Raw genomic sequence first — 27,672 nt, 5'->3', positions numbered from 1 at the left:
GCTAATAGTTGTAAGCTGAACGGACCTGATTCTGAACTTCCCATCATTTCAGGTAAAACAACTTAAAAAGGACTGTGCACATTAGTGTTTGAGTTTATTTACACTTCTGAATTAATAAGGCATTGAATATTATTTCAACAATAATTATACTACAGCCGATGATAAGATGGCGTACCACTTCAAACACTTCTATACTCGCTATAACAAAATATAAAAACAAAAATATATCAAACGCACGTCAGTGTGTATACCTAAGTTTGGGTCAAAATCTGGTTTACACCATGGAAAAGTGAGCTCCCAGGGTTAAAATGCATCAACACCGAAATGTTTATCAACATAGCTGGATGTATAACTAATTAATTAAGCAGTTCAATCTTTCTCTGATATTTATTTCTTTAGATCTATTGATCAATTATCTTATTGTGTATTTTATAATGTGTGTGTGATATTAATACTTAATTGTTTTGTAAAGCAAATTTTCATCAGGATATTGTTGCCTAATAAAAATCCAATAGTCTGACGGCGTTGATGATGGCATATAATTTTAATTTATCTTAACATGGTTAAAATAAAACAATTGTCATCATACTTGCTACAATTTCAACAAATCAAAAAGATGTCTGTTGGTGTATTTTGTACTAACTTTGTATCTCTAAAACATGCAAAGACAGTGCACACACATCTCGACATTAGCTTAGGATCCCCATTTTTGCAGGCAGCATCCCTGAAAATTGTTGACCCCAGTCTTGGGTACACCAACATTTCATATGAACTTTGCCCTAGGTCAAAAGTCAAGGTCATTGTACAAGACAAAAGGAAAACTCTTTGTCCACGGCAATTAGATAGGTTTTCTTATTATTGGGTAGAAGTTACAAGCATGGTTTGAAAGAGTATAAAGTGCCAGAACCAGGCCCCTTGGTCCAAGGTTAAGGTCACTGTTCAAGGTCATATGTTAAAAATATAAGAAACCAATCCATTAAACCTTGTCCTTTACAGGGACCTTCTCAAAGATTTGTGCATGTATTGCAATTTGTTATTAAATGATTTATAATGATAATGTAAACATTGTATCTAAAGGCTCTATTAAAAAAAACTAAAAAAGAATTATAAAAAGAAAAAAGTAACGCTCAACTGGGCTCAAGTCACTGACCCCACGAGTAAAAGTTTATTGCTTAGCCCACTCTACCACCCGTTCTCATACTATGATTGTTATATTTTAAACTTTATATAAGCAATCCGCGTAGTTTCACAAAGTATAACAACAGCAGCAGATCTCTCCAAATTATTCAATCGTTTTGCGTTGCAATGCTTTATAATGTTCAAGTTTTTAAATCGTCAAAAGATGCATTTAATGGATATTTTAGAGCACGGTAAATGTTCAGTATTAATGTTTTCTCACACAAATCAAACTACAACGAAAATTTGCGAATCTGAAACATTTTTGTTTAATTTCATCAATTTACCAAAACATGAAAAGGTTTCCTTTAAGTAAGTTTGTCTAGCATAGGCAGAATTTTACATTCTTTATAAGTAGTGACTATATTGTATTGTTTAACAAGTATTATTTACAAAGGCCCATGTCAAAGTCACAATTCAAGTTCAAACGTCCTAACATAGCCCATCTGAAATTAGTTTTAAACAAAATGTACCATTCTTGTTAAACTGGGCAGTCATTTGTACTATATGTTTCTAAACTATCTTCATAGAAGATGTCTGTGCTTTAAGTCAGTTTAAATTAGCATTGTATTCAATGCACTTCTTACAATTTCATTCCAGTAGATTTAAAGTAAACTGACACTGTACAATGTTCTCACGTGACAGTTTACATAGTGACGTGGTGAGTCAGTTTATTTCCCCACAAAACTGTGCTGCAAAGAGCTTTTCGGATTATAAGTTGAACAATGTTTTACAAGTTCACATGAAATTTTCTGAGTCATGTTAAAAGTGATAAATGTTGTTCAAATGTAAATAGTATATAATATATATTTATGTATATTATGTTTCTATACTGATGCAGGTTTGTTTGTAATTATAGTGTCAGAAAGTGACTTTGTTAAAACCAGTTAATTTATAAAATGGCAACAAGTTCTCAGTCTTCAGTTGAGCTGGGTTCGCATGAAGTGAAGGACTATATTTGCAATGCCTGTGAAGACCAGAATAATGTTGTGACAAGTGCTGATTTCTATTGTAAACAGTGTGAACGGTTATATTGTGGAAACTGTATTGATCCACATAGTAAAGCCTTGGCTAAACATACTACATTTGGAAGGGTCGAAATAGATAAATGGCCAGTTTCAAAAAAGGTGGTGGATTTTCTACAAATTTGTGATGTTCATAAGGACCATAAAATTGACCAATTCTGCAACCTGCACAAACAGCTGTGCTGCCCACAGTGTGTATCTGATCAACACAGGTATGTACTCTTCAGCTGTTAAGTTATTAAGAATTAAATGAGAAAAGAAAAAAAATCAATATGTTTACTTGTGGCTTTGACAACTGAAACATAGAGGATATTTGTTCATGTCAGTGTAAGATCGTTTGTTATTTCACGAGTGATCAAAGAAACTATATTTTCATGAGTGGCGCAAATCTTCTGTTTCTTTTATGCCCCTTTTTCAAGAAAATAATTAACAGCTGTTTCCCTTTCGCTGAAAAGTTACCATTTTCTCCTGTGGCGTGCCTCAATACAATTCAATGAACAAAATGATGTCATTTTTTCGACGAAATGACGTCACTATTCCAGCCAAATTCTCCAGTTAAACTCTTTAAATGTAAATAAACAGTGAAAAAAGCATAAAATAAAAAAAATAAAATTGTTGGATTCGATGGAATATCATTTTTAATTCACTCGTGATCATAAAAAATATATATAAATCTTGAAGTAAATCTTGATATGATAATCCGTAGTTTCGAAAATGTGTTATTTTCACCGGTGAAAATAACAGTTTGTTTATTTTCACAGCTGTTATTTCACTGCAGAAATGTCATATTTTATCATTAGGTATAAAAGAAATATTAATTTTCTGAGTGCTGATGATATAAAATATATAATTTACCAAAGCAAAGAAATACCCTGTATTTGTGTTATGATTGAGGACCAGTTAATAAAACCTTAACAATTTTGTTCTTATGCTTAGACCTGGCATTATTTTGCTATATAAGAGCAATATTTAAACCAATCTTCATGAAATTGAAATAAACAACAACTGAAGATAGGCCCTCGATGTTTAGAACTTTAAACAGTGTCTTATATATGTACATGTTTATTTCGCTACTAGTTTTACTAACGGGGACTATAGGTTTACCCTACCTATCTTTATGTATGTATGCCGCTCTTCATGTCCGTCAGTCTGAATGTCCGCTGAACTAGATCCTGCAATGTCTCGGAAAGTAACTAAAGATACTTGCAATCAAAGTACGTTTTTCCCAAGTAAGACCTTTAAATTCCAAATTGATTTTTTTTAAGATCTCAACATCTTGTTCATCTGCCATCCAGCTGTGTAAGTTCAACTATAGTGAATATAATACTGAAATCACTGTCTTGTATTATCAATTTTGAAGCATTTTTCAGCACAAATGGACAAGTTATTTTCAAAGGCTTTAATAGTACCCATCACTGTATAGCTTTTGTTGTTTATATTTAATTAAAAAAATTGTATTTCATTATATTAATTAACAGCTAAATTATGTGAACGAAAAAACTAAAAGTAACTCTGCTCAGGTATAAGAACCTAGGTCATTTGATGAACAGCAACCCTTCCACTCCTATGGATAAATTACATACCGGTATGTGGTTCAACATTTTTCACATCAAAAAGGGCTTCAAAGTTAAAAAAAGTCATCTTAATATAACACTTTTAATTACCACAGAAGTAATGAAAGCTGTGACAGTTCTGACAAATTGAACTAGAAGTATTTTCATACAAAACGGGATGACAGGATTATGCATTTTCTAAGCAGTGAGCTCTGGTGCTGTATCATGAAAGACAGGGCAAATGTCTCATAGCTCATAATTGTTTTCCAAATTTGTTAAACACAAACTAATAAACTTAAAGTTAATGTTTTTCAACTTACATGTTAATTTGTGTACATAGCACAAATAGTCAAAGCGCTGAAGGCACTGAAGTTGTTCGCTGTTGTATAATCTTAGACGCAACTCAGTTTTAAAAATTATAGTATAGCTTTTTTTATCTCAAGTTTCAAATCAACACAACCCATTCACATTTGTAAAGAGTGTGTCTTAAAGCACAGTTCGAGATGTGGTGTTTTTTTTTCAAATCATTAATAAAAAAGATAATTTAATCTTCATTTTGGGAAAACAGGGCTAAATGCATATGCAGTAATTTTCATTACAGTAACAGAGACTGTCTTTAAACAAAAAACACCATCAAATCAGAAAGTGTCGTCCTTGATTAGCTTGTGCAAATTGAACAGGCTAATCAGTGTGCACGGGCTAATCTTAGTTGACATGCATTAAGCCCCGTATTCCATGAAAGCAGCTATAATGCACAGATTTTAATGATAAACACTTGACTGGCCAATGTCATCTTACAAGCTGTTAAACACTATTGATTAAATACACACTGCAGTAGTAGAGCAGACGCTTTTAGCATTCGTCGTCTGCATAATTGTACTGCAGGTAGTGAAGACAGGCAGTGGTTATCGTTCCTAGCTTAGCAAACAGCAGACTGACTTGCAGTTATCGTTTCTAGCGTATTTAAAAGCAAACTGGCTTGCAAAACTGCGTCTCTTCATTAGTGTGAGCTACTCTCACATCTAAAAACCTCACACAAATTTGTGATGATCATCTAAAAGCCAACCTTTTTAGCTGAAAGTTTAGGCAAGAATTTTTAACCAGGTTTTCCGAAGGAAAAAACTGGTTATTAGATTGGCGAATGCGGGCAGGCTGGCTGGCTGGCGGGCGGGCGGAACAAGCTTGTCCGGGCCATAACTATGTCGTTCATTGTCAGATTTTAAAATCATTTGGCAGATTTGTTCACCATCATTGGACGGTGTGTCGCGCGAAATAATTACGTCAATATCTCCAAGGTCAAGGTCACACTTTGAGTTCAAAGGTCAAAAATGGCCATAAATGAGCTTGTCCTGGCCATAACTATGTCATTCATTGTGAGATTTTAAAATCATTTGGCACATTTGTTCATCATCATGGGACGGTGTGTCGCGCTAAATAATTACGTTGATATCTCCAAGGTCAAGGTCACACTTTGAGTTCAAAGGTCAAAAATGGACATAAATGAGCTTGTCCTGGCCATAACTATGTCATTCATTGTGAGATTTTAAAATCATTTGGCACATTTGTTCACCATCATGGGACGGTGTGTCGCACGAAAGAATCACGTCAATATCTCCAATGTCAAGGTCGCCATGACTAAAAATAGATTTTTTTTAAAAACAAACTTACAAATGGGGTTAATTTTGTTTGTTCATTTCAAAAGTTCAGTTTGACTTTTCTCCCTTTATCAGATTTTTTTTCACAATGAAAACCTGGTTTTGTGTCAATTTTGTCCCTTGTTGAAACATATATCATCAAATTTGACATACACTAATTATAAACATTAACTAAAGGAGTTGAGTTCTTAGTACGAGCCAACATCATCAATTACCAGGAATATGTAACCCTGAAGTTTTCATGTAGCCAACATCATAACCTTGGAAAACAATGCAAACAACGCACATACTAATGTATGTTTGAATCTACTGTTGGCGTTGTTGTAACCATTATAACTTATGTTGATGCAACTGTTTTGATAGCCAGCAGTATATTGTGGCTGTTACATGCTAGAATCTAGGATAGACCATGACCTACATGTACGTATCAAAGCATTTTCAAAACAGTATTGTCTAACAGACGACATAAGGACTCACTTCGGACGGAAGCCCGCCATGACGTAAGCTCTTCTGGCTAAAAATCATTACAATATCATAGCACTGGATGACATTGACCTAGATATGCTGATCTACAAAAAAATAGAGGTCATCAACACTTCATTGCAAACCTTTTTTAACCAAACATGAGAACTGTAGGGTAAAAGATGGATGAGATATTGTTCAGAAACCATGAAATGGCTATAACACTAGATGCAAAACAGAATAAGGTGCCATCTACTCATCAGGACTAACATTTCTGCCAACTTAAAGAACTGTTGGAAGAATGTTGGGTCAAATATTGATAGTAAAACCATAAACATGAAACATGATTATGAATAATTGCACTGGCCATGATGCAACTTGGATTACCAACTGACATATTGTCATGCTAGTTAGGTTCCATGTGGGTACTCTATCCAGATATGACCGTATCATCGAAAAAAGAATCACTATATGAAAATACTAATTTGGTTTTTAAGAATATTAAATTTTGTTTCCTTTCTAAGTTCTTTGATTTAAAACAAATAGTTTTTGAAGAAACCAATTTTACTATGTAGATCACATCATGTGTTTTTCACATGGCTTATTATGCCCCCCTTCGAAGAAGAGGGGGTATATTGTTTTGCACATGTTGGTCCGTCCGTATGTCCGTCTGTATGTCCGTCTGTCCACCATATGGTTTCCGGATGATAACTCAAGAACGCTTATGCCTAGGATCACGAAACTTCATAGGTACATTGATCATGACTCGCAGATGACCCCTATTGATTTTGAGGTCACTAGGTCAAAGGTCAAGTTCACGGTGACCGGAAATAGTAAAATGGTTTCCGGATGATAACTCAAGAAAGCTTATGCCTAGGATCATGAAACTTCATAGGTACATTGATCATGACTTGCAGATGACACCTATTGATTTTCAGGTCACTAGGTCAAAGGTCAAGGTCACGGTGACCCGAAATAGTAAAACGGTTTCCACATGATAACTGAAAAACGCTTATGCCTAGGATCATGAAACTTCATAGGTACATTGATCATGACTCGCAGATGACCCCTATTGTTTTTAAGGTCACTAGGTCAACGGTCAAGGTCATGGTGACCCGAAATAGTAAAATGGTTTCCGGATGATAACTCAAGAACGCTTATGCCTAGCATCATGAAACTTCATAGGTACATTGATCATGACTCGCAGATGACCCCCTATTGATTTTCAGGTCACTAGGTCAAAGGTCAAGGTCACAGTGACCCGAAATAGTAAAATGGTTTCCGGGTGATAATTCAAGAACGCTTTCGCCTAGGATCATGAAACTTCATAGGTACATTGATCATGACTTGCAGATGACCCCTTTTGACTTTCAGGTCACTTGGTTTAAGGTCAAGGTCACAGTGACTTGACACAGTAAAATGGTTTCCAGATGATAACTCAAGAAAGCTTATGCCTAGGATCATGAAACGTCATAGGTACATTGATCATGCCTCGCAGATGACCCCTATTGATTTTCAGGTCACTAGGTCAAAGGTCAAGGTCACAGTACCAAAAAACGTATTCACACAATGGCTGCCACTACAACTGACAGCCCATATGGGGGGCATGCATGTTTTACAAACAGCTCTTGTTATGGCTTATTGTGAAGTTATTTCGTCATCATGGAAACATTTGATATTTGATTAAGATGCAGTTTTCTTTCCATGAATATGATGGAGGTTTTGTGCTGAAATTGTGTGCTTTGGTTGCTTAAATGCAGATCTAGCTTCCCATTATAGTCAGATGTACGTCAGGGTCAGTGCCACCATGATAAATAAAATCTGTCTTCACTCGTTTACATAATTTTGAAAGAGGAATTTTTTTCTGAAATGTTTAAATGTACTTGGGAGTATACAATTATATAAATTGAATTCCTATGTGCTGAAACATGGTTTTCTGACATCTCCTGGTTTCTTGTTTAAATGGTACAGTTCATAAATTATAAATTCATTTTGACCATGAAAGCGGGCATATAGCAGTAGTCACACTTTGTTTTTCGCTTGGGTCTGTCTTTTCAGATTTAGTTTAAGCTCTTTTACTTTTTAATGCCTGAAATGATATTAATATTATGTTTGGTAATAAAGCTCAATGATAAAAAAGACAGGTATTTTTTATCCATTCTCATTCTCCTTGGTAAAAAGACAAAGGTCAGTGTTTCTTTTGTTTTCACATTTTAACTGGTCCATTTCTGGGAATATTGGTTTTAAGATAATGTATTGCCTATCTGATGAGCATATATTTGTGAGGCATGCTCACACTCTTCAATAAATCTTTGTTTACTTTTGTTTGTTGGTCAATACACAATAATTAGTAGTTCTTATTCATGGGAGTTAAACATTGTCTGTTATGGTGTTAGCCAGTGTCATTAATAACCAGGCATCATACAAACAAGAGGTTTTAAAGTGGGTTTCAATTCAAACTTTACAGAACTTAATTGTAGTATAAACAGTACAGCCAACGCGGAACAAACATAATCCTCGGTCACGCCACGGCCAGAACGTGAGTACTCACTGCATTGTGCGTTCACGCGGCCAATCGCCGAGGCACGTGGCATCAATCTGCGCAACGACGCAGAGTCCGTATTAACCTTGCGTACTTTCGCGGAATAAATCCGCCGTATAAGTTCGTGGCGGATCGAGTGCAAAGATATACACCTACATGTACATTTGTGAAGCGTCGAAGCCTAGATTTATGCTACTTAATTAGTTATTATTTTCACGTTTTAATAAGCGGATATGATTTGTATTTGATGCTTTTTAGACTGTTTATATAATATCACGTCTTCAAATATATTTGACACGTAATGCGCCTTAACAAATTATCGTTGAATTAATTACGCACAACTGTAAATGTTTCGTTCAATTCTCAAATGAGCATTATTCAATTTGTAATCCAAAACAAGCTTCTCAATTTTAATGCTAACACGACATTAACAATTAAATTCTAGCGTCAAATAAACAGTGCTTTATCCTTTGTCTCCTTTGTCTCAAAAGTGGACGAAAATTATGCAGACATGTAGACCGTCGCATGGAAAGTGTGGGTGTATTTTGTGTTGTATAAAAACATTAATATCATGTCAGGCGATTTACGCCTGTTCAGTGGAAAAAAAAACGCCCCAATTGGATGTTATTTCATCACATCTTTAAATAGAAACAAATGCAAACTTTATTTGACACTTAAGAAAAATGGCGAATGTTTGTATTTCTTGAAATCCATGAGAACTTTTATTGTAAATATTTCCAGAATTTGCTTTAAAACTGGACTATACTGGATTATCGGGTTAAGAGCGACAGGAAAAATAGTAAGTATGCAGTAATAGATTCATTAAATTTATTATTATTTTAAATATTAGTATAATTGTTCTTTTAAAATGTATTGACTAACTAATCATTTGAAAAAGATTTTATTTTATGATGCGCATCGACTCGGCATTATATCGCGGATCGCGGCTTGCCTCGGCGGACATAGTGTTTTATACAGGAAGGAAAAAGGGCGTGGTGCAAAATTTCAAAAAAGGGCACTTTTGCGCGCGACATCCATAAAAAGGGCACACATATATCTGTATAGTGACTTAATAACAAGCTTTGTTACACACAAACATTGTATGTATAGTTTTGAGATTTATTGTTGAATAATTAAACCAACAAAATCCAGAATGTATATTTTATTATGTGTTTTATATTTTCATGTAGTAACAAAAAACAAGATTAAACACCATAGGATATATATCTTATACAAACTATAGCTTTTCAAAGAAGTCTTCGAATACTGTTAAATGAGTTACCCTCTTAAACAATTATTTATATTTAAAACGTTAAACACATTGCACAAACAAGTCCTTTATATGCATCTTAAATGGAGATTCACAAACACTAACACTTTGTTGAATAGTCAGAAAGTTCTGCGTAATGACATTGTTTTCATGACCTCGTGTTGTATTGTGTACATTTTATTTCGCAAAAAGTGTAACTAGGAACGGCGCCGTACTGTCTTTTGTTCATTGTCAATTAATTTAATACACATTAATTGGTCTTCGATATAAACTTTTCTTGCTTACAATGCAATTTGCATCAATTTCTAATTTACGTTTTTGTCGAAAGTGGAATGCCAAAAGCGAAAAGCATACGTTGCGACATTCTAAACACGAAAGATAAGTGGTACAAGTTCAATATTTTTGTAAAATTCATATCTGTGTTTGCCAATTAACATATTTTGACAAGTTACAGACGGGTCATAATGTTCTTAATTGAACCAATGGTGCAGGCCTACTACTGTTACAACAATTAACAACTTTTGGCCAAATAGGGTCCAAGACGGGGTATCAATTTCTTTGCCGACATTCACACGTTATTGTAATCAAAACATCGTGACAATAAACAAGCACGTGCCCCAATTAAGCGCGGTCTGCCTAACCGTGAACAGCAAACGTGTTAAGATTGTCGTCTGCTACAATTCATCAACACACATCTACTGTGAGCCTGCGCCAATTGTATTGGATAGGAGGCGGAGCGTTATTTTAATCGACAGCTTTAATATGAGCCTGCGCCAATTGTATTGGATAGGAGGCGGAGCGTTATTTTAAACGACAGCTTTAATATGTCACGGGTTGCTATTTTCGGCGTATGGCCAATTTTCAGGAAGTACAGTGGACGTCATGGGGTTTTGTAATCGGCGTATGGAAACAATTATCGGGCGTAATATACGGCCGTACGCCGCTTAGTGCAAGCCCTGTTTTAAATTAATTTTTATTAACTTAAAACTGTTTTGCATTAAATTTTAATCAAATCAATATTTTACAGATACAACTGGTGTTGTTTTTTTTAATTTAATTACGCGTAAAAATAAATGTTTTGATATAACTGAATTATGCATGAAATGCACAATTTCCACGTGAATAACATCGAGGTTTTCATCAAGTCTCCTATTTAACTGTGCACGATTGTATCCGGACCGATTGGTGTTACAAAGCCACTGAAATTATCGATTGATATTGACACATGGTTATTCACGCATGATGTATTCACAACTGCGCGAATCTTCGCTGATAAAAGTTGGCTTAGAAGCTTGGTTAAGAGGCAATTAAGATGTTATCAATAAGGTTGCGCACGGTGGAAAACAGGGCGGCGGCCTTTGAAAAGGGCAGTGTGGCGCTGATTTGCTTTGAAAGGGGCAGCGAGGCGCTTCAAAAAAGCAGCGTGGCGCCGCGCCAGGCTAAAACGGCCTGGATAAAACACTAGGACAGATGTGAATCATGGCGGCAAAATGCGACTTGCCGCCTCATACTGCCGCGGCTTCAACAGCTGACGCGGCATCGACTCGTTTAGCCTTGCTGCCGCGGATCGGGAAATATGTTTGTTCAACGTTGGCTGTACTGTACTTCTCTTGAATATCAGAGGTATTTTAGGTAATAGAGTAATTATGAAATAGATTTAAAAATTAAACCTTGTGTTTTTTGTCCACAGTAGAAGACATGTTTGATTTCTGATTGTTTTGTTTTAAAGAGGCATTTTCACGTTTTGGTAAATTGACAGAATTTTTAAAAATTGCTTCAGATTCGCAAATATTTGTTGTAGCTATGATATTTGTGAGGAAACAGTACTACTGGACATTTACCATGCTCTAAAATATCCATTATATGCATCTTTTGACGATTTAAAAACCTGAAAATTATAAAGCGTTGCAACGACATGCAAATGATTGAATAATTTGGAGAGTTGTAGTCATGATGTTGTCCTTATATATTGCTAATTTTATTACCAAGGATAGCTGATTGGTCTAAGCTATAAACTTTAACTCCAGGGCTCCAGTGGTCAGTGGTTCGAGCCCAATTGAGGGTTACTTTTTTTCTTTTTTTAATATTTTTCTTGTTTGTATGCCCCTGGATCAAAAGATCAGGGGTATATTGTTTTTGGCCTGTCTGTCATTGTATGTGTGTGTGTGTGTGTGTGTGTGTGTGTGTGTGTGTGTGTGTGTGTGTGTGTGTGTGCGTGTGCGTGTGTGTGTGCGTGTGCTTGTGTGTCCCAAAACTTTAATCAAAACTTTAACCTTGGTCATAACTTTTGCAATATTGAAGATAGCAACTTGATATTTGGCATGCATGTGTATCTCATGGAGCTGCACATTTTGAGTGATGAAAGGTGAAGGTCAAGGTCATCCTTCAAGGTCAAAGGTCAAAAAAACAAATTCAAAAACTTTAACCAAAACTTTAACCGTCTTCATAACTTTTGCAATATTGAACATAGCAACTTGATATTTGGCATGCATGTGTATCTCATGGAGCTGCCAATTTTGAGTGGTGAAAGGTCAAGGTCATCCTTCAAGGTCAAAGGTCAAAAAATAATTCAAAGCTGCGCATTTGGGGGCATTGTGTTTCTGGCAAACACATCTCTTGATTCACTGGAGCTTTTTAGATCCAAGTTTTACATTTACTGACAAACTTCAATACATGCCAAAATCTGCGAAAAGGCCCCAATTTAACGTGTTAAACAAAGTGCATTCAACTCAAACAATAAGCTCTATATTCACTGGTAAACCAGTCACACTGCATGCATTGGCAATTGGTCACAAGCCTTTTACAAAAGACTACCTTTAGGTGAACTAGAAGGCATCACCCCATAATGTCTCAACGGATAATAAGCCCAAGGAAAAAGCTTTCATTTATGTTCCATGTTTGTTTTTATTTGACACTGTATACTTGTTGGGAGCATTACATAATATCACTGACTATTCCTTGGTATGTCAGGACTATATATAACAATCGTATGTGCGTAAGCTGTTATTACACAATTAAACTTACCAAAAACATTATTCAAAATAAAGTGTACAAAAATGCAAATGCAAATGTTATAACATAAAACCTTGCGTCACAAAGCGCAGTTCTTAAGAACACCGAGCGTATTTTTTAGACTGGTTATTTTCCATACAAAAATGTACGGGATAGTTTATATGCCGTCCTATGAAGAAAAGAAGGCAGTCTTTTCAGTAGTTATCAAACTTTGGGGTATTATTGTAATTATTCGTAGACCCGTCAGATTTCTACTTTCATTTTCAAGGTATTGAACTCAAAATGATCCAAAACGGGGTGCATTGCTTTGAACAGCCATAACTTCATCAATGGTGCATCGATTTTAACTAACTCGGTCTTATTCAACGCCAAAATGAATTCACTTTGATCAGAAATTCAGTAATTGTTTGTTATTATGTACAGATACCTTTTTGAATTCCATTTGTATATACAGTCACCTTAGTAGATTTTTATTTTATTATATATGTCATTCCCTAAATTACCTAAATTGAGTTAAAAAAACAGGGGTGAAAATCCCAATTAAGCTCAAAAGTAGGGGGTGAAATTTTTTGCTAAAACTCTGTTGAATTTACAAAAACCCTATTGTTGTCAAAGACAGGGGGTGGTTACCCAATATACCCCAAACATTATCTATACCCCTGGTATGTACATGTATTGTTTGTTCATTTCAGCCAGTGCAGTAAAGTGACTCCAATTAATGAGCTGACTGACACGCAGCCCACAGACCTACAGGGACTGTCAGTGGAGCTGGAAACTGTCCTGGGAGAAATCAAGAGCCTACTGAGCATTCAAGAGGCCAATGTTAAGTCATTGCAAGGCTCTTACAAGGAACATGGGACATTCATGATAGACCAAATGCGTGTCAATATAGATACTTATATAGATGTATGTAGTAATAGGTCTGTGAGTACATCAAGAACAAATGAGCAATGTTTAAAAGAAGAAATTTGTAGTAGTGTTCTTTCTATCTTGAATGAATTTGATAATATTACTGCGAAGGAACTTAGCGAGATGAAAGCTGAAGTTATAAGCATTAAAGGGTCAGTTACAAGTTCTTTTCATAAATGCACCAGTCTTCACAATGACTTGTCACAATTCCATGAAATTGTTCAGAAAATTGGAGATCATAAGCAGCTCTGCCTTATAGCCAGCATAAAATGTAAGCATATAATACAGCAGGCACTGACTCTGCTGGGAAAGTCAGGCAAGGCGTTTAATGTCCAGAGTAATGCTAAGCACAATGTGAGAATACCAAGTGATTCAGATGTATGTTTGATCACAGGCATATGTGTTCTGACTGATGGGCAGGTGCTGGTCGCAGACTGGAAGAATAAGAGGTGCAAGCTGCTGAACCAGCAGTACCAGGTGGTGAGTCACTGTGATGTGACTGATGTAAGGGACATGTGTCAGATCACACCCAGTGAGGTTGCTGTGGCTGTGAATAAGAATGCTAGCAACACACATAATGTCCAGTTTATTACAGTCACCCAGAGCCAGCTCTCTCTTGGTAGGAAGCTTGAGTTACAACATGGATGTACAGGTATTACCTGCCATCAGGGAGAACTGTTTATCTGCTCTGGTACTGCTCTGTACAAGTACACACTATATGGCAAACAGCTCTGCAGACTCTATGAAGATAGGTCATCTGATTATGCAGGTAAGAATCATGGTGAATTCATCCTGATAACATTCGTATTATGTCTAGTCAAATTGTTTTATTTTAAATCCATACAATGACAAATTTGGGAATTTTTATCCACTAAATGAACCGAATTGGTATTTATTTTTTTAAGCAACAAATATTGACCCTTTAGGCCATTATCTTATTATTTTGAAAAAAAATCTTATAAATTATAGTTATATACTTGTGAGATGATAATAAAATAAAATTCAGATGTAATAGCAGAAAACCTGCTGATGTATTATAAAATATTTGTTTATAATTCAAATGTGCCCTTTGAATGCTACAGTACATTGTAGCCAAAAGAAGATTCTGAAATATTGATTTATAATCATGAGTAGGGTAATGAAGTATTTTGACTGTCACTACATGGCATGTCTATAAATAGAAACTGAGTTCCTGGGAGAGAGACACTTTCTGACCCTGTCTTAATTTTGTGTTTGTTAAATGATTGTACATGTACAATATGTTTACCTGTTGATAGAACTGTGCAATTGTTTCAGTATGTGTAATTGTTTCCAACTGTGTAATTGTTTTGATTCAATTCATATCTAACTCACCAGTTGCACTTCAACATGTCAAAACGTTAACACAATACTTCTGCTACTGAAGTTTAATGTCACACTTAACTATTGAATCATTGAAATGTATGCATATATTTTAGATGTGTAAAGGCCTCTTTATAGCAACATATGCGTAATACAATATCACTGCAGTATGTTTAATAAGATTATTTAACATTAACAGTAATTCAATATCTTGATGTTACTCTGTTTTGCAGTAGTCAGGTGTGCTGTGAGTCCCACAGGAGACAGGCTGTACATCATCAGCTACAGGCAGAACAAGCTTCTCACCCTGGCCAGGGATGGCACACTCCTGGCTACATACACATACCCAGCACTAGGGTACCCACTTGGTCTACATGTGACCCCTGCAGGCCAGGTGCTGGTCTGTGGATTGGGGTCCGCCACTGTACTACAGGTGGGCTGGGAGGGGAAGAGTAAGCTGGCTACGCTGGCTACTCAGGAGGATGGAGTGTGGAGGCCACGGTCAGTCTGCTACAGCAGCACCACATCCTCCATCATTGTGGGACAGGGGTGGGACGACACCATCCTGGTGTTCAGAGTGGAATAGTGTGTACATGTACGTAATAATTGTTGTTATTAGTGATGAATGTTTCAATCACTAAGAGTTGTTGAGCATTCACAAATTGTAGTGTGTAATATTACTATACAGCATTGTGTGTGTAGCTGCAGATGCAAATAATTTGTGTACACATTTTGTTATTTTCTTATACAATGTTAAGTATCTCTTATTGAACATTAAAACTAGTACATATTATGTTATGTTATCATAACATTAAGTCTGTCATGATGATCCTAAAATTTAGTTCTTGTAAACTTTGCATGAAAAAAACAAAGCATTTCAACTGAAAATTTAATATTTGAACATAGAAGCACATGTACATAGCAACTGAGGCTATTTTTAGACTTTCATTTCTATAAACACCAAGCCAGGTAACAAATGTATATGGATGAATACTTTTTATAAAATATGAAATAGTTTTAGTAATCTTTGGAGGAATATACATGTATATTGATTTTTTTGAGTAATACTTATAGAATGTTGACACATGACGTGAGATTTATTAATTTGCCTTTTTAATGCTTTTGAGCATTCGTTATTGATTTTAATTACATTTATATAAATGTGTGTGAGTCCTAAATGTACATGCAAGAAAACCATCAATCTATTTTGCTGCTCCAGTTGTTGCTGAGTTATGACAACGATGCTGAGGATGTGGTGGACAAGAATGACCTGAAGACTCAGAAAGTAAAATAGATGCTTTAATTGTCAGGCGTTTTCTTGGCCATTTTGGGGGAAATGCTTTTTTTGGATTGGGAATTTTTTCGCATGAAAAATCAATTTATTTGGCAAAAAATAATTTTGTATAACTCTTTCTAAAACTTCAAATTATAAAAATAAAATCATACAATGATACAAATGTAGTTTTATACTTTTTTTAGATCTTATTGAAATATAATTGAGATATAATAATCATGGAGCACTTATCTACAAAAATAATAAAATGCTTTGGTTATGGTTCCGTTTAACCGACCCATAAATATGCCTGGAAAAGGCCTGCTTGTGTATTTCCTATGTATTAAGAATGCAAAAAAAATGAGGTGGGAAAGAACAGTATGAATTGACATAAGGTTAAATATCCTCTTGAATTGTTTGTATATTGAACAATCATTTATATTCGTGGATTTCTCAGTTTGGAAAAAAAAAGAGGAATTTGTCAGTTATTTTCTCACATGTTTGTGTTAAATTTGATGATCACTCAACCCTAAAAATCAACAAAGCATAATGTCCCACGAATATTAATGATTTGATAATGTACCTGTGTATTAAGAATGCTAAAGATGAAGTTGACAAGATTATATGATTACACATAAGGTAAAATGCCGTCTTTTCTTGTGTATATCCTTTTTACAGCACTACTTCATTTACTTCAGGATCAATAACTCATACCCTTCTTCAGCTGGATGATTTCCAACTTACCAATACAGAAACCTCAGTAACTCAACACCTCGAGAATTTCTGTCATCCTCATAAGGCCTTGAGTTTTTATAAAGTTGTGAGATATTTAATAAAGGTTATAAATATGATTCCATGGAATACATTTGTTCTCAATAAGAAGGACCCCGGCCTCATTCCCAGAACAGTGTAATAAAAGCTTTAGAGTTAGTTTTCATGCATGCAATGGCAACAATGTAAGGTTGCATGGGAAAACAGGACTTAATGCATGTGTGTAAAGTGTTGTCCCAGATAAGCCTGTGCAGTTTGCACAGACAACACATTCCCCTTTTATGGATTTTTTAATTTAAAGGAAGTTTTTTCTAAATCAAAATTCCATCTATGCAGAAATTCCATGATTAGCCTGTGTGGCTGCACATGCTTATCTAGGGAGACACTTAGGGCAACATTTATTAAGCCCTGTTTTCTCAGAGCAAGACAGTCTACAATCTGTTACAGAGTTGTACAAGGTGATATAATGTGAGCATCTTTTTTAGAAAATGGGGCTTAATGCATTGCAAGTGCAATCCACAGGTAAGCCTGTGCAGTGTGCACACAGACTAATCCAAGTATGATAGTTTACGCTTTTAGAAAATTTTCGTTAAAAGGGATTTCTTCTAAACAAAAATCAAGTCTTGATGGAAAGCGTCGTCTCAGGTAAGCCTGTGAGGACTGCACGGGCTAATTTGGGACAACACTATACACATGCATTAAGCCCAGTTTTGCCAGAACAGGGCTTAAGTTAAGTCTGCTTCAAATCTGTTGTAGAGGGGTATTTATAAATTCTGATGAGAACAAATATGAGACAATGATGTACATGTACATGCAAATTAAAAATAATTGTTGAACGATACTTATCTTAGGAATGTATAAGATTTTTATTACTTACTGTAAATGGGTAGTCAAGCTAGTAAACATAGTCTTATTAGATTGTGAAATCTTAATTTATTTAAATAAAGAAAAAATAAAAAATGCAAAAATGCAATAAAAACGTATGTAGAGAAGCTTTTGATGTTTACAATTTGTAGTAGAAATAAAATTAAATAAAGCATTGCAAACACTTTATAAACTGTAAAATTGATATTATTTGTGAGACATTAATTATCGTTGAATTTGTGGGTTTACTGATGCATGAATTCAATTCAAACACATAACACCAGATTCAGATATCCAGGAATTTACGTGTCCACAAAAAAGAATTATTTGAAAACTCCAAAATGTTATGTCATCATATATCTGATTGATGGGGACCCAATTTTTTGTGTCAGTGAGCACGTTTTTATGCCCCCCTTCGAAGAAGAGAGGGTATATTGTTTTGCACATGTCGGTCGGTCCGTCCGTCCGTATGTCTGAATGTCCGTCCACCAGATGGTTTCCGGATGATTACTCTAGAACGCTTAGACCTAGGATCATGAAACTGTATAGGTACATTGTTCATGACTCTCAGATGACCCCTATTGATTTTCAGGTCACTAGGTCAAAGGTCAAGGTCACAGTGACTCGAAGTAGTAAAATGATTTCTGGATGATAACTCAAGAATGCTTACGCCTAGGATCATGAAACTTCATAGGTTCATTGATAATGACTAGCAGATGACCCCTAATAATTTTCAGGTCACTAGGTCAAAGGTCAAGGTCACAGTGACTTGAAACAGTAAAATGGTTTCCTGATGATAACTCAATAATAATTGGAGGTCAAGGTCACAGTGACTCAAAACAGTAAAATGGTTTCTGGATGATAACTAAAAAATGCTTACGCCTAGGATCATGAAACTTCATAGGTTCATTGATCATGACTAGCAGATGACCCCTAATAATTTTCAGGTCACTAGGTCAAAGGTCAAGGTCACAGTGACTTGAAACAGTAAAATGGTTTCCTGATGATAACTCAAGAATAATAAGAGGTCAAGGTCACAGTGACTCAAAACAGTAAAATGGTTTCCGGATGATAACTCAAAAATGCTTACGCCTAGGATCATGAAACTTCATAGGTACATTGATAATGACTGGCAGATGACCCCTATTGATTTTCAGGTCACTAGGTCAAAGGTCAAGGTCACATTGACAAAAAACGTATTAACACCATGGCTGTCACTACAACTGACAGCCCACATTGGGAGCATGCATGTTTTACAAACAGCCCTTGTTAAAGAAAGAAAAACGCTTTGGGTATGGGTCCGTTTCACATACCCATAAATACGCCAGGAAAAGACCTGATTATGTATTCCCTATGTATTAAGAATGCAAAGAAGATGAGGTGGAAAACAAAAATGTATGAATTTACTTAAGATAAAATACCCTCTTTACTTGTTTGTACATGTATAGTGTAAGCTCATATATATATTCATCCGAAATTTCGTGGTCAAAAAGACTTTTACGGACACATTAGTTTATTTTGTGGATTTCTCAGTTCAGAAAAATAAATGATGAATTTGTGTCAGTTACTTTTCTGTGTGTGATAAATTTGTGGATCAGTGAACCCTTAAAATCAACATAAATAATGTCCCTCAAATAATAATGGTTTACAGTGTAACCTGTGTATTAAGAATGTTAAAGATGAAATTGACAAGAATGATATGATTTAACAAAACATAAAATGGCGTCTTTTATTGTGTATATCATGTTTACAGCAGGACTTGTTTTACTTGAGGATCAATAACTCAAACTCTTCTTCAGCTCGATGCTTTCCAACTTATCATACAGGAACCTCAGTTACACAACACCCCGAGAATTTCTGTCATCCTCATAATTCCTTGAGTTTTTAACCAGGTTTTCCGAAGGAAAAAACTGGTTATTAGATTGGCGAATGCGGGCGGGCTGGCTGGCGGGCGGGTGGAACAAGCTTGTCCGGGCCATAACTATGTCGTTCATTGTCAGATTTTAAAATCATTTGGCACATTTGTTCACCATCATTGGACGGTGTGTCATGCGAAATAATTACGTCGATATCTCCAAGGTCAAGGTCACACTTTGAGTTCAAAGGTCAAAAATGGCCATAAATGAGCTTGTCCTGGCCATAACTATGTCATTCATTGTGAGATTTTAAAATCATTTGGCACATTTGTTTACCATCATGGGACGAAGTGTCGCACGAAAGAATCACGTCAATATCTCCAATGTCAAGGTCGCCACGACTAAAAATAGATTTTTTTTAAAAACAAACTTACAAAGGGGGTTAATTTTGTGTGTTCATTTCAAAAGTTCAGTTTGAGTTTTCTCCCTTAATCAGATTTTTTTTCACAATGAAAACCTGGTTTTGTGACAATTTTGTCCCTTGTTATAAAGTTGTGAGATATTTAATAAAGCTTATAAATATGATTCCATGGAATGCATTTGTTCTCAATAAGAAGAACCCCGGCCTCATTCCCAGAACAGTGTAATAAAAGCTTTAGAGTTAGTGTTCATGCATGCAATGGCAACAATGTAAGGTTGCATGGGAAAACAGGACTTAATGCATGTGTGTAAAGTGTTGTCCCAGATAAGCCTATGTAGTTTGCATATTCCATATTGGTTCACCCAACGTTACAGCATCTGCTCAGCAAAGAAGACAACTGTCTGGTGAAAGGCTGGCCGTATTAAAGTCCAGTGATGTGGGGGGGGCGGCCTTTCCATGTCTGGGGATTGCATAGTAGCGGACACTAACAAAAAAAGTTAAAAATATTAATTATGAATTGAAAGATTAATAAAGTATTGACCAACAATTTAAATGATGTTTGAGTACGATATGGTTTGATTGAATCAATTGTCATGTTATTTTGGACAAGGAACCAGTGAAATGCCAAGTTCAAAATTCATGAGAATGAAGTTTTGCCTCTGAAAAACTTCAACTCTTATCGAGAGACATAGTTTGTTATAGATTGTAATATAAACCTGTTTTTATGTCCCCCACTATAGTAGTGGGGGACATATTGTTTTTGCCCTGTCTGTCTGTTGGTCTGTCTGTTGGTCTGTTTGTGCCAACTTTAACATTTTGCAATAACTTTTGCTATATTGAAGATAGCAACTTCATATTTGGCATGCATGTGTATCTCATGAAGCTGCACATTTTGAGTGGTGAAAGGTCAAGATCATCCTGCAAGGTCAGAGGTTAAATATATGTGGCCCAAATCGCTTATTTTATAAATACTTTTGCAATATTGAAGATAGCAACTTGATATTTGGCATGCATGTGCATCTCATGGAGCTGCACATTTTGAGTGGTGAAAGGTCAAGGTCATCCTTCAAGGTCAGAGGTCAAATATATGTGGCCCAAATCGCTTATTTTATGAATACTTTTGCAATATTGAAGATAGCAACTTGATATTTGGCATGCATGTGTATCTCATGGAGCTGCTTATTTTGAGTGGTGAAAGGTCAAGGTCATCCTTCACAAGGTCAAGGTCATCCTACAAGGTCAAACATCATATAGGGGGACATTGTATTTCACAAACACATCTTGTTACTAGATCATATTTCCCATGTTTTCAGGTGAGCCCCGGTTTTGATATAGAGTTGGTACGGCAACGGCACCAGTCGGGCCCGCAGAAGCCTCAAGTCAAGCACGACCCCTCCCCTGACCCCAAGCTTCTCCCATTTGACATCCAGCTTCAAAGGGTCATCATCGTTGAACATATTCCTCCTATAGAAAATTTTGAGCACAAAGAGTTTTCACACATGGTTCTCAACAACCACAATTTTCGTGTCGAGTGATCCACACTTGAGCCTGTTTGGTTTGTTAGACCCGAGTGCCGGAGATGGGACAACCGTTACAGACACAAGGACTTATTGCAGCAGTTATGGCAACATGTACAGTCAGTTCTCAATGTTGGACTTCACAACTAATATCACGATAAATACAAAGTTGGATAACTCATTCCATTCTTTTTGGGACAAACAATACAACGGAAAGTAACAAGAGAAAATCAAGGAATATTTGTAGAGTTTTAGTCGGAAGTGTATGCTTACCACTGGGATACTCCTGGACAGTCGTAACTTTACGGACAGTCCCGGTTCGTCCTCACAGGTGTCCAAACTGGCCGAAGAGAACGCACTTTTGACGCAGTTGCTAACAAAGAAAGGCAGCACCGACTTTGTTGTGAACACTCATAGCATCCATGGCCATGCCTCAGGCGGGAAGTTCGACCAACAGCTGAAACAAGGTGCTAAAGGTGAACCCATCAGGGTTTGTAACTACCCACTCCAATCCTAAACAGCCTGGCATTGAGTTGGCGCTTGAGAAGGCGTTGAAAAATGACAGCAGTTTTGTTGTGTGGTCCAGTATGCCCTTTGGCTCTCAACCCGATGTTAGGTAGAACTCAAACTGGGCCCTTAGCAATATCAGCGAGGCTAGAATGTCATATCTGCATCTTGAGCTTCAAGTGAGACCTTACAGTGTTATTTATTTGGTCAAAGCATTCCTAATCTCAAAAAGTCTTTTCCATATTTTTCGATAATTACTGACTTAATTCCCAATTAAATGTTTGCCAAAACAAATACTGTTTTTAATAGGTTGTGACATTGAGTTCATTTCCTTATTCAGCTCTATAAGTTGAACATAAGTACAATTTATATTTATAGCACTGATTCTAAATTTGTAAGTATTCGTTAGCAAAATGTTGTATTGCGTCATATTTAAAGTGGTTAAGTGTCACGTCTAAAAGTGCTCAAGTTATCCTGTTTTTTAATGTACAGATAAATATGGCAACACTTCCAACAGCTGAGCCTTGGTGAGTTCAACTCTCATCCGACGAGTCACTCGAGGTGAAACAATCTGATCCACAGATAGAGCAGGCGCTGAGTGACTCGCCTGTTTACGTGACTGACCTCCATATGTTGCTCTCCAATAATGTGAACCTGACTGAGGAGCAGTGTTGTCCTACATTCCCTGTTCATGGCGGTGACTTTGGCGTCAAGACTCACACAATCTCTGGCTATGGCCCTATCGCAGCAGCAGCAAAAACAGGAAGTATTTCAGCTGCACTCTGGGAAAACAGGGCTTAATGCATGTGCCTCAAGTGTTTTACCCACAAAAGTGTGCTAAGTCTGCCCAAGCTAATCTGTGACCACACTTTCCAAATAGGCCTTTAAATGAAAATTCCTTAAAAGCGGAAAGTGTCATGGCTGATTAGTTTGTGCAGACTGCACAGGCTAATCTTGGACGACTTCTTACGCTTATGCATTTAGCCCGGTTTTTAAAGAGTTTAGTGTTGCACATTTAGTTCATGTAACATTAGTTCTTGTTCTGACCTTTTTGGAGAAAAGTTCTGATTACCAATCAGGATTTTTGTGTTTTTTATTTGGTGAAACTGAGTAAATAAAAACCTATTAGAGTTGATTTGATATCAGTTTTAATCATTAAGGGACAGGGCATACTCATACATTATTGTGCCAAAATTCAGCCTCTAAACCAAATTTTGTTGTTGTTTTCAGTTGTTTATTAACAATATTACCCTTGCATAAATTTAAAAAAATACATATTAAATGCTGTTTAATTTAAATTAAGCAATAATTGAAATGCAGTCAACATTCTAAAAAATAATTATCTGCATTTATTTTCAATAAGAATATCTATTTTAATTAAATAATTTTTTATTTTTTTTTACATAAATTAAAATTAACAACCTTTCTAGGTTTTCAATATACACATATGCCCCTGGAGTGAGAATATGCCCTGAATATATTTATTAATTATATCCCGTTAATTGGGGTATATTGGAATCACCTTGGACGGATGTCTATGTGTCCGTCTTTCCATCTGTCTGTGGGCGTTCACTTAACAATTCAATGTTCAGCGTTCACACTTTCAGGTATTGTTCCTTCTCATATGAGGTTGTGAATGAACATTGTATCATTCTGCACTAAACATTACAAAACTGAGACATTCTTTACCATCATGCTACATATTATGACTTGTGGCATTGTGGTATAATCTGCATCACAATTATCACAAATTCTTGTTTGACAAGACAGCAATGACACTTTTTTAGCTGAGTTTTTTTATACGGATAAGAAGATGTTGTTTTCCATTTACCATTCTCTTAATGATTCTAGTACATGTGTATGTCAGTTGTCAGTTAATGGCATAAGTATATGCACTTAGTTAATCCAGGAAAACGATAACTTAATGACCACACTTCTACGACTAAAATGCATTTTTATTTGTGAAGAAGTATATAAAAATTGATTAAATTCTTGGATTTTCTCGTTTTTGCGATTCCTACAGGACCCCATGCAGTCACACATCTGTACACAGCGAACAACAACAGGCTCTCTGGTCATCTGGGCACCTACAGGACCCCATGCAGTCACACATCTGTACACAGCGGACAACAACAGGCTCTCTGGTCAGCTGGGCCCCTACAGGACCCCATGCAGTCACACATCTGTACACAGCGGAACAAGAACAGGCTCTCTGGTCAGCTGGGCCCCTACAGGACCCCATGCAGTCACACATCTGTACACAGCGGACAACAACAGGCTCTCTGGTCAGCTGGGCCTGGACGCCTGGGGACAAATCCTTGGTATAGGCGGTGAGCTCTTGGGCCAGGAATTTGGGTCAAAGCTGAACGAGTCCTACCCCAAGGGTACATCCAGTCTAACCATGGGGCTCCAAACTTCCCTTCTCAGGGGCAGATATAACCTCATCTACAAGGTAGATTGTAATACAAAGAGTTTCACAGTCATTCAAATAATTTTTGGTAAAGTACGGATTTTGTCTTTTTTTCTGCTACTTGAGGCCTGAAACTTTGAATGCATTTGATACCATGTTGTCCATTCTTTTGAGATGTGTATGTGTACGTCTGTCAACTTTTTGTCAAGGGATATTGCCTCCTAAAGTATTGGAGAGAATTAAATGAAATCTCCAAGAAATGTTCCTTGGGTGTTCATTTTTTTCTTCTTTTTTGAAACTGCATAGCCAAGAGGTTTTATATTTAGTTTGCTAAAACTGTTACCAAATTATGTCTCAAGGGTCAATACTGGCTAAGCTCTGGGATTTCCCAGTTTTACATATACATATATAGGGACAGCCAAAATCTTTGTTTGAAACTTCAAAGCCCAGGTGTTTCATATTTGGTATGGAACATCATCTAAAGGTCCCCTACATAGTTTATTTTATTAATAAACTTGGTCCTAGTGTCATTGACTGATCCTGGTAAAACCGTCATAAAAATGTTGTGTTAAACAGCAAAGTCTCGTGGGTTTTATATTTGGTCCATGTAACTGATGCCATTTCTGAATGCATTGAATACATTTCTGGGATTTGTTAAGATATTTATATCTGTTCATAGGGTCCTTATCATCACAAGTTTGGACTAGCAAATGATGTTCCCCAACTGCAACACAGCCACTGCATCTCAACAGGTAAGTCCCAGTAATACACTGGCACTACCTCTCAAAAGGTAAGTCCCAGTAATACACAGGCACTACCTCTCAACAGGTAAGTCCCAGTAATACACAGGCACAACATCTCAACAGGTAAGTCCCATTAATACACAGGCACTACACCTGAACAGGTAAGTCCCAGTAATACACAGGCACTACCTCTCAACAGGTAAGTCCCAGTAATACACAGGCACTACCTCTCAACAGGTAAGTCCCAGTAATACACAGGCACTACCTCTCAACAGGTAAGTCCCAGTAATACATAGGCACTACCTTTCAACAGGTAAGTCCCAGTTATACACAGGCACTACATCTCAACAGGTAAGTCCCAGTAATACACAGGCACTAAATCTCAACAGGTAAGTCCCAGTAATAGTTTGTTTCATCACTTTTGGAATGGGGCTGGGACTTTTTGTATTCGGAAAAAAACTGTCTTTTTATTATTCCCCGCCATAGAAGGAGGGATATTGTTTTGGCGTTGTCCGTCCGTCCGTCTTTCCATCCGTCCGGCACTTTTGTGTCCGGGGCCATATCTTGGAAATGCTTTGGCGGATTTTATTCGTTGAAATTTGGTATGAGTATATATATGGATAAGAGGATGATGCACCTTAAATGGCATTGTACACCATCTGTTAATAACGGAGTTAAGTTCCTGTGTACCTTGAAAAAAAATCTTTTTAATATAAGCTTAGAGCTTTATCTCCATTAACACATGAGCCAGAGCCATGCATTTTGCCATATTTGTTATTAATCATCTGAGGGTGATTCATATTCAACACCCATAATCCTAGGGGCTAAGGGCATGGCCCTTTGTATCTTGAAAAAATGCGTTTTAATATAAGCATAGAGCTTTATCTCCATTAACACATGAGCCAGAGCCATGAAACTTGCCATAGTTGGTCTCAATCATCTGGGGGTGCTTTACATTCAACATTCATAATCCTAGGGGTCAAGGTCAAGGTTACACATCATGGTTAAAGGTCACAAATTTTATGAATTATTCATTATTTAGTCATTCTTTTACTATGCATTAATGGATTCTGTAATAACTGTCCATAGGTAATTGATTCATGAAAAATATACTTTCTGCATTTTATTGTCTGCAAACCCATCACAGGTACAAATGAGTTAAAAAAATAATTAACAAAAGGCACAACCCTTCGCTTATACCTTTTATTTTAGTTCTACACCCATTCATAAACAAAATTTATTTGGCAGGGGATATCAATTCAACAAATTTACTTGGCTTAAGTAAAATTGAGAAATTGGTGTTCTGGTATTTTTGGTAACAAATACTTTAATATTGAGGATACAAGTGTGTTAAATATTACATTTTCTATGGATCAACTTGTAGAGCTGAATAGAAAAATAAAATGGAAATGGCATATATTTTTTCCTTGCTTTGGAAACCTTCACTTGTTAATTTTATTCAGTCATTTTAGAAAAATGTATACTTTGTTACATTTGGAATGTGGCCGAACAACAGCCCCAAATAAATATAAATTAAAAACGGAGGTAAGTCCCCTTATCATTGGAAAAGGAATCACTGCTGATCACCTAGCACGAGTTCCCGTCTTAAAATGCCTCGTTCTTGGAAAACTTGTCTTAATGCATGTGCTGCTTTAAGCCTCACCCTAGATTAGCCTGTTCATTTCGCACAGGCTAATACGGGACGACATTATCCACTTTTTGCATTTTTTTGCTTTTTTTGTTTCAGGTAGTCTCTTCTTTATGAAAATCCTGTCTTGTTAAAAAATTTGTCCCTGATTAGCCTGCGCCGACTGCACATGCATTAAGCCAAATTTTCCCTAAATGCGGCTTTTATAAACTTAAGACTTTTGTTGCAATCAAGTTTAACAAATTGGTAAAACCCAAATGCTAACTGGGTTTTCTGCACTTCAATTAATTGACCAGACTATCTTATTTCAATTTGAGGGTTAAACGTGAAACTAAGGCATCTTCAATACAATACAAGAGTTTCACACTTAACACTCAAATTATGGGTTATATTGACCAACAAAAGCTTTATTTAAAAAATGGCAATAATATGCAAATTATTTGTAGGTACCAATCAAAACTTACTCTTTAACTCTTTGCAAAATCATGTTCCATATCAAATGTAATGATCATAATGAAACAGTCATTTCTATAAAAAGGGGTCAATGTTTTTTGTACAATGGGTTTTATACTTGTGGAGATCTGGATAGCAACTTTAATAGCCAATAATGTGATTGAAATTGTTATTATATGCAAATGATAGTAGTAGTATAAGAAGCTTTGTATCGACTACATCAGAAATTGATTTCCCGAATTGCTATAGACCCCAGAAGACTTG

At 36.2% G+C, this 27,672-nt stretch overlaps 2 protein-coding genes across 8 annotated transcripts in view; both read left to right on the top strand.

Moving 5' to 3' along the window:
• Nucleotides 1-27,672, top strand: part of LOC127864687 (uncharacterized) — a 192,174-nt gene that overhangs the window by 152,145 nt on the left and 12,357 nt on the right. The window contains exons 8-9 of one of the 7 annotated variants that reach the window (XM_052404588.1): nt 24,178-24,606; nt 25,244-25,316. The exons of the other annotated variants lie outside the window; for them this stretch is intronic. The gene's annotated coding sequence lies outside the window, so the exon portion shown is untranslated. The remainder of the gene's footprint in view (nt 1-24,177; nt 24,607-25,243; nt 25,317-27,672) is intronic. 7 annotated transcript variants of the gene reach the window in all.
• Nucleotides 1,875-27,058, top strand: LOC127865932 (uncharacterized). The gene is made up of 11 exons (XM_052406087.1): nt 1,875-2,413; nt 13,388-14,373; nt 15,335-15,378; nt 16,165-16,230; nt 21,444-21,569; nt 21,895-22,137; nt 22,737-22,920; nt 24,278-24,606; nt 25,244-25,316; nt 25,621-25,696; nt 27,055-27,058. The coding sequence occupies exons 1-11, from the start codon at nt 2,076-2,078 to the stop codon at nt 27,056-27,058; spliced, it is 2,469 nt and encodes an 822-aa protein (XP_052262047.1). The 5' UTR covers nt 1,875-2,075.

This window comes from Dreissena polymorpha, chromosome 1 (assembly GCF_020536995.1).
Source record: "Dreissena polymorpha isolate Duluth1 chromosome 1, UMN_Dpol_1.0, whole genome shotgun sequence".
Taxonomy (NCBI): domain Eukaryota; kingdom Metazoa; phylum Mollusca; class Bivalvia; order Myida; family Dreissenidae; genus Dreissena; species Dreissena polymorpha.
The sequence above is the reverse complement of the archived record's forward strand: the minus strand, read 5'-3'. Positions and strand labels throughout refer to the sequence as shown.